An 8,491-nucleotide genomic window follows, 5' to 3' on the forward strand; every position below is an offset into this window, starting at 1 on the left:
GCAATATGGACAATCACAATACATTAGTAAATGCTTTGTATTAACTGCATGATAAATGCCATTTACTGAACTGAGACAAACCTTTTAACCCCTTTAAGCAGGCATGGGATCCAGCCGGTTCTGCCGAACCGTTTGTTAAAATTACAGGCGGTTCGCAGGACCGGTGAGAAGCAGGGATCCCGACCCGGTCCTGCAGCTGCGCCTGCACCCCTGTATTTTTCAGCCTGCGGCTGTTACTTACAGTCAGTCAGCGTGAGCGTGGCTGTGTGTGTGTCAGCCAGTCTTCCACAGTGCTGCCGCCCTCCCCCCGCCCCCAGCCTCGCAGTCATGGCAACAAAGGGGAGTGTCTTGAGAGTGAGCAGCGCCGCGAAGCTGCCAGCCCAGAACAGAGAAGGAGAGAGGAGTCCTCTCACTGTCTGCAGAGTGCCCTAGTTGCTGACAGTCCACACCCCACACACAGCCATGAAAGATTGAAGAGCCGGCCCCTAGCCTAACAGAAAGGAGTCTGGACAGGTCAGGACTCAGGACAGCCTGGTTGGTTGAGTGTGATTTGTGTGACACTGACAAGTTGGCATTAAGGAGGGGACCACCGACCAGGGGCTGAAATTGAAATGTGACAACATAACAAAAATGGAGGGGGCCATGAATCTGTGGGGAGAAGCTATATGAGAAGTTTGAGAACATGGAGGGAGCCATGAATCTGTGGGGAGAAGCTATGTGAGAATATGGAGGGGGCTATGTGGGGAGAAGCAATGTGAGAACATGGAGGGGGCCATGAATCTGTGGGGAGAAGCAATGTGAGAACATGGAGGGGGCCATGTGGGGAGAAGCAATGTGAGAACATGGAGGGTGCCATGTGGGGAGAAGCAATGTGAGAACATGGAGGGGGCCATGTGGGGAGAAACAATGTGAGAACATGGAGGGGCCATGAATCTGTGGGGAGAAGCAATGTGAGAACATGGAGAGGGGCCATGAATCTGTGGGGAGAAGCAATGTGAGAACATGGAGGGGGCCATGAATCTGTGGGGAGAAGCAATGTGAGAACATGGAGGGGGCCATGTGGGGAGAAGCAATGTGAGAACATGGAGGGGGCCATGTGGGGAGAAGCAATGTGAGAACATGGAGGGGTCCATGAATCTGTGGGGAGAAGCAATGTGAGAACATGGAGGGGGCCATGTGGGGAGAAGCAATGTGAGAACATGGAGGGGGCCATGTGGGGAGAAGCAATGTGAGAACATGGAGGGGGCCATGTGGGGAGAAACAATGTGAGAACATGGAGGGGGCCATGTGGGGAGAAACAATGTGAGAACATGGAGGGGGCCATGTGGGGAGAAACAATGTGAGAACATGGAGGGGGCCATGTGGGGAGAAGCAATGTGAGAACATGGAGGGGGCCATGTGGGGAGAAGCAATGTGAGAACATGGAGGGGGCCATGTGGGGAGAAGCAATGTGAGAACATGGAGGGGGCCATGTGGGGAGAAGCAATGTGAGAACATGGAGGGGCCATGAATCTGTGGGGAGAAGCAATGTGAGAATATGGAGGGGGCCATGTGGGGAGAAGCAATGTGAGAACATGGAGGGGGCCATGAATCTGTGGGGAGAAACAATGTGAGAACACAGAGGGGCCATCTGAGGAGAAACAATGTGAGAACATGGAGGGGCCATGTGGGGAGAAATGTGACATTGAGGGGTGATGGCTGACATGGGGGTCTGATCTGAGGTCTGATTAACAATAGGGGTCTGATTGCTGGTCTGACCTGAGGTGTAATGGAAAAAATGTATTTCTAATTGTTCTCCTCTAAAACCTAGGTGTGTCTTATAAGGCGGAATATAGGTTCCTCAAGCCAGCGATTGTTTGAGGCAGAGAGAAGATAGGAGGACCACACAGAGGAGAAGCCAACTGCTGCTGACGGGACCAGGGCCAGGTGAGCGGCGCAGGGAGTGTGTGTTTTGGTTGGGGTGCGCCAAAATGTAGCTTCGCTTTAGTTTGCAAAGCCAACCTGCAGTGTGCTGTCTTCTGCCTCCCCGGTGCTGGCCATTTTCACTCAGCGAGTGAGCACACAGTTCAGTGAGGAGGAGATTCACTTGTCACTGAATGACCTCCCATTCTTTATCAATTTTATCCTTCCCTTAATAGACTGTGCACATGGCTGAAATTATTATTTTTTTCTTTTTTTTATATAGGCACATTACAGGCATTTGCTCTTCTGCATTCTTTGAAACCTATGAAGGATCTAACTACCACTGAGCAATATAGTCCATTTTCCAACGTCATTCGTCATCAACTCCAACCTGAACAGTTCTAAGGACTCTGACCTAATCATCGAAAGCAGTACATGAGGTGAGTTTTAATTTGGACTCTTTTAGGCCAGCATTAATAATTTTTGTTGTTTTTCTCAGTTACAGATGCTGAACCGTGAATTAATGTCAGTGCCAGAAGCTATCTTACATTTAGAACTGGCACTGGATGCATTGAAGTTATGTATAGGCCAGAACCTTTTCATAACTTCGGCGGATCCACCGCCAGCTTAGGGGTTTATTAACACCGGCATCTAAAATGCCAGTGTTAAAAATTGTGTGTCAGAGCTTTTGTACCACTACCTATTGCATAGTCTTAGTCACACAGTCAGCGTTTGTTCATTGATTTTAATCAGTGATTTTCAGCCAAAACCTGGTTAAGGTTTCCACTGTTTTCCACTGCAGAAACAGTTTGACATTGAATTGAATGGAGAGATTCTCACACAGGAAATCAGCAACAAAATCTGCACCATACTTTACACTCCAAAAATCCAACTTTGTAAAAACATGTACCTGTGGGTTTTCTGGTGGAATTTTCAACTATATTTAAAGTCACCTAAGGATTGGCTCAGCCTCAGCTGCATCTCTCAGAGACGTGTGGTTCCTGACACAGACTGAGTGCATGATGGTTTCTATAACATCAGGAGTCTAATTTACTGTGCTCATCACTAGATCCAAAATCAGATATGACATGGCTGTATCCCAAATCATAAATCACTATGATGCAGTCAGCTTTGGTCAGGGGAACCACATAAGTGGCTGACACATGGGGCTGTGTTTCTCTGTTGTGAGAATCAGCCTTTAGTGGTTCAGTTCTACCTTCTCCTGGGTGTAGTCCCCCGGTCAGTAGTGGGGGACCCCGGTCAAGAATCACATAGCAAAAATCCAGCAGTTTAATGACTCTGTGTCATTTGTGTGTGTGATTCTCCTTGACTACGGTGGACTACACTCAGTAATTAAAACGTTTGTCTGTAACTAATTAAAATTGTCTGTTCAGTTGGGGAAGGCTTTAATAGCAACTAATCATTGGCTTCTTCAAAGGGGTCTTGCAAATTATTTTTCTTACACCAAACTGACATTAGTAAATTACCTTATTTTATATATATATATAATTTTTTTTTTTTTTTTGCAGTTCTGCACTACAGACTGTTACTGCAGAGAAGGACCTACAGCTATAGATGTCACCCTAGGTCATAATTCAAGCTTGCTTAGCTTTCCTATAGGTGTGTATTTCTTGCTACTCCCTCCAACTTACAATCTATTCTTTGTTTATGGTGTGTTTAATAATGTCTACCTCTGTATTCCAGGAGACATCACCATCTGTATCACTTCATTAATATTGTGTGAAATTGGACCTTATTTCTGAATTAACATCTGATTGTAGCTGTCAAGAGTGATATGACTGGTTGTGTTCAGCATTACAGATTTTTCAGGTTCATTCTTCTATTTTAAGTTATATTCATTTGTATTAAGAAAGCTATAAATCAGTTTTTAATACTTTTTTTATATCACCACAGGGTCATCGAATGTATACCAAGACCTACATGGCAACATTCAGCATATGTCATTCAAGTTCCAGGATTTGGGCTACTTAAGATTACCATTTGGTGAGTTTTATTCAGTCTATGTAATTTCCTGATTCTGACAGCTAGGTTCAGAAACAGGCTACTTTACCACTGTCTGGCCCTATCAATCAAAGCATTGAGGGAGGGGCTGGTCACAGAAAGAAGTTGAGCTTGGGTGCCACAAAAGCAATGGTGACACCCTCATTGCACCAAAGGCCTAATCTTCTGTATTTAAAAAAAAAAAATTCTCATAATTTGGAAAGGGAGTCGTAGATCAACAAAAGAGAAAGTGTTTTAATCAGGTGAACAACAACTATGTGTCTATGACAACAGTAGGATAGGAAAGTTGCTGGTAAGAGATTTGGCCAAGCATTAACCAAAAAGTATTTACTTTACAAGCAGTGGAAAAATAATCACGTTCTACTAGGGTATTCGAGCGTTATTTTAGGTTTACTTTAACTGTATTTTTGGTACATATATATCTTTACAGCTACTACTATGTATTGGAAGAAGCTTACACAGTGCCAGCACACACTGAAGACACCTCAAGGTTTGATCAAACCTTTTATTATCTGAAGAATATAAACAAAATGAAGAGACAAGCTACACTGTTTAGTTTTTTCGATTCATCCAGAAAGAAAAAAACAATACAGTCTCAGGAATTGGACTTGTGTGTAAATGACATTAATAATAATGTTGTAGCTAACACTGAGAAGGATGCTGTTCTTAATGAAAATACTATATATGAAATTGACCATGAAGTTCCAATGGAACTGGTTGATAGGCATGATATTGAAAGTGTTGTTGGCAATGATGATGGTACAGTTTCAGATGTGTTAACAGTTGAAGAGGCATGTACAAGCACTATATCATGTTGGTCCAAAAAACAATTTGAATATTTTAGCAAGTTGTTTCCATGGATCCAGGTTAAAAATGGAAAATTAGGTTGCAATGTGTGTAGTAAGGTCAGAGGGTCTTTGGGAATAGAAAAAGCTAAGGCATGCCATGTTTCAGAGGAGTGGAGTAACTTTTTAGTAAAACCAAGTGGCACCCTCAAATTGATTCAGCAGGCCTCTGTTCGCAAAAAAATTAGAGAGCACAGTGTTTCTAAATCTCACAATAAAGCAGAGAAACTTCAGAATACCGCCAAAATTGGCATATTAACAACAGCAATGGACAGGCTCAATGAGAAAGCTATAGCTGCGACAATTCATATTTTTAATATAGTATACAGTTTAGCTTTAAATAATAAGCCTATGGCTGACATAGAAGGAGAAGTTCAATTGCAGAAAATTAATGGTGTGGATGTTGGAGTAGGCCTTCACTCAAGGAAAACTGCCATTACGATAATTCAACATATATCCTCACAAATAAGGAAGGCTTTATTTTCTAAAATTGCCAGTTGTAAGAGCAAATTATGTGTCATAATTGATGAATCCTCAACTGTGGCACAGAAAAGTGTTTTAGTCATCTATATTCGTTGTGAGCTTTCAACACATCAGGATCCTGTCAATGTATTTGTGGATCTTAAAGAGCTTGACTCAACCACTGCTGAGGTGATAACTGAAACACTTTTCAACTGCTTAAGTGAAAATGGATTTGATAAAGATTATTTACAAGATAATCTGATAGGATTTTGCTCAGATGGTGCTAGTGCAATGCTAGGTAGCAAGTCTGGGGTTGCATCTAGAATTGTAAGAGAATTTCCAAACATAGTCATATGGCACTGTTTGAGCCACAGGGTTCAACTTGCTCTTGATGATGCAATTAATTCTGTATCCCAAGTTAATCACTTTAAAATGTTCCTAGAAAAAATATATAGCATATATCATGTATCTAACAAACATCAGTTAGAGCTTCATAACATAGCAGCAGATCTAGAGTTGGAGATAGTAAAGATTGGTAGAATCCTAGGTCCTCGGTGGGTGGCTTGTAGTGCTCGTGCTGCCAAGGCAGTATGGAGAGCGTATCCAGCTCTGTATAAGCACTTTTCGAATTATAAGAATTTCTTGGGAATGAAGAAAAAAATGGAAAACTTGTGTTTCCTAAAAGATCTCGCTTTAATGATCGAAATTCTTGAGGAGCTCTCCCTTTTATCCCTTGCTTTACAAGACCGGGATGTTTCTCTTGTCAAAGCAGACAGACTTCTTTGTCGGTGTATTAGGGCCCTTAAAAACCTAAAAGAAAATCCAGGGAAGCATGAAGTTCAGATTGATACAATGATTAGAACAGAGCCATTTAAAGATATTCCTTTCCAAGTGAGTGCTAAAAACACTGGTCTTCCAAGAGCACAGTTAATTCAGAGCGTAATAGACAATATGAAAAGTAGGTTGTTTTCCACTGCAAATACAAGACAAATGGACAGTGGTACAGTTGTCCAAAACGCAAGCCGCTACAAAAAGTTATTGTCCTTGTTCTCTTTACTTGAACCCAATTCTTGGCCATCTGACCTCACACTATCTCCGTGGCCAGAAGGGGAATGTCAATTAAGACAGTTAAATGAACTGATAAAATGTAACATTCCAGTTAATGATTTCCGGGATTACATAGACAACAGATATTTTTCAGATTGCAGCCTGCCACCCTCTATTCAACAAGCCAAGAAAATTATTCGGGTCATAGCTGTCAGTAGCGCTGAAGCTGAAAGAGGATTTAGTATCATGAATAACATTGCCACACATGAAAGAAGCAGACTTACAGTTTCTAATATATCACATCTTATGACAATCAAAATTCTTGGCAAACCAATATCAAGCTGGGGTCCGGAAATATATGTTAAGTCTTGGTTACGGAGAAACCACCACACTGCCACAGACCTCAGAGTTAAAAAAAAGGCAGCCAAACAATACGATGAAAATTCCACAGCTATTTGGTCTTTGTTTTAATGGGATAGCAATGGAGTTTATTTGTGACACTAAAACAAGCACACCGTAGCTGCAGGAGTGACGTCACGAGCCGGCTCCAGAACGCGCGCACGCGATCCCTTACCACTAGCAGTGCAGCGCTACCGGCCAGGGCGCTAGCAGCATAAAATAAGTTTCTCCCACAGCATAGCCGCTAGTCAGCTGCAGCAAAAATCTAACCCTGAGGTGTGCTTTGATCGGGCACACAGCGTAAAATCAGGTAATACAGCTGTATAGACCAGATCTAAGCATTTGTACAGTCTTTATCTGCAGTGGTGGTTTGTTTTCCTTGTTTTTGGTACTGGTGGTTACCACGTGTGCAAATTCTGGAGTTTATTTGTGGCTTGGGCATTTCCTCATTGCCTGCTGATATAATCTCTGTAGAAAGTGGCAGGTAATAGTTCTGAAAGATCTCAGTTCTTCTCCCTTTCATTATATGCTAACACCTGACAACTTGTGTTTATGGATCACTATATTCAGCTTACCTTATGCTTGTTCATCCTTATATATGTAATCAGCGGTAGTTATCCTTCATAGGCACTTATCCTACCACACCACATTCATGTACCCAGCTTGGCCCTTGGGCAGTTCATTTCATGTATTCAGCTCAATTTTTGGGTGTGTGATTTAACCGTTCAGTTTCTTTTTACATGTATGTATTCAGCTTGGCCCTTGGGCATTTAACCTTATGTACTCAGCTTGACTTCTGGATATGTAATGTAATGTATTTTCATACATATATTTGTATCCCACCAGGGTGGTGCTTTTTCTTTCTCTGTCCACCTTGTCTCTTTAACAATGTTGATATTTAGTACCATTTTTAACATCGAATGTGCTCCAGTTATTTTATAGTTTTTTTTTGCTGTGTTTAGGGAGCATACACTCTAATTAATCTTCTTTGAGTAGTCCTGTAAGCCCGGCCACAACTATTTATGTTGCGCCATGACTAATGGCAGTTTAGGCATGTGGGTTTATTTTGCATTGGTTTTCTCTGTATTAATGACTGGGAGTAGCAGAGCTGAGACCTGGTTGTAGCTTGGCCAGTCCTCAGTTCTTCTCCCTTTCATTACATGCTGACACCTGACAACCTGTGCAGCACTGGAGAGTCCAGTAGATCTAGCTGGTGAAGTGTACTGCATGGCATGTCTGGTGCCACCAGGTAATGACTGGGAGTAGCAGAGCTGAGACCTGGTTGTAGCTTGGCCAGTCCTCAGTTCTTCTCCCTTTCATTACATGCTGACACCTGACAACCTGTGCAGCACTGGAGAGTCCAGTAGATCTAGCTGGTGAAGTGTACTGCATGGCATGTCTGGTGCCACCAGGTAATGTCTGGGAGTAGCAGAGCTGAGACCTGGTTGTAGCTTGGCCAGTCCTCAGTTCTTCTCCCTTTCATTACATGCTGACACCTGACAACCTGTGCAGCACTGGAGAGTCCAGTAGATCTAGCTGGTGAAGTGTACTGCATGGCATGTCTGGTGCCACCAGGTAATGACTGGGAGTAGCAGAGCTGAGACCTGGTTGTAGCTTGGCCAGTCCTCAGTTCTTCTCCCTTTCAATGGATGCTGACAGATTTTCTGTATGTAATTTTACTGTTGTTTCCAAACCATTATCTTTAACTTTCTTTTGATGATACATCATCAGCCAGCTTTAGTTTTTGATGGAATTCTGTCAATGTGTTCACTAGATATCACATACTTGAAATGGCACATAATGTTTGTGTTGTA

General features: G+C 42.6%; 1 protein-coding gene across 2 annotated transcripts; it reads left to right on the forward strand.

The window, feature by feature from the left end:
• The first annotated feature begins 255 nt into the window (after positions 1-255).
• On the forward strand, positions 256-8,491 carry LOC122935629 (E3 SUMO-protein ligase KIAA1586-like). Of its 2 annotated transcripts, XM_044291419.1 has the most exons (8): positions 256-534; positions 1,811-1,926; positions 2,186-2,342; positions 3,432-3,522; positions 3,607-3,732; positions 3,817-3,906; positions 4,355-4,710; positions 4,747-8,491. In XM_044291419.1, the coding sequence occupies exons 5-8, from the start codon at positions 3,698-3,700 to the stop codon at positions 6,747-6,749; spliced, it is 2,484 nt and encodes an 827-aa protein (XP_044147354.1). In that variant the 5' UTR covers positions 256-534; positions 1,811-1,926; positions 2,186-2,342; positions 3,432-3,522; positions 3,607-3,697; the 3' UTR covers positions 6,750-8,491. The 2 variants fall into 2 exon arrangements, with proteins under 2 accessions (XP_044147354.1, XP_044147353.1); XM_044291418.1 differs by having other exon boundaries at positions 256-513; positions 4,355-8,491.

The sequence above is a fragment of the Bufo gargarizans genome, chromosome 4 (assembly GCF_014858855.1).
Source record: "Bufo gargarizans isolate SCDJY-AF-19 chromosome 4, ASM1485885v1, whole genome shotgun sequence".
Taxonomy (NCBI): domain Eukaryota; kingdom Metazoa; phylum Chordata; class Amphibia; order Anura; family Bufonidae; genus Bufo; species Bufo gargarizans.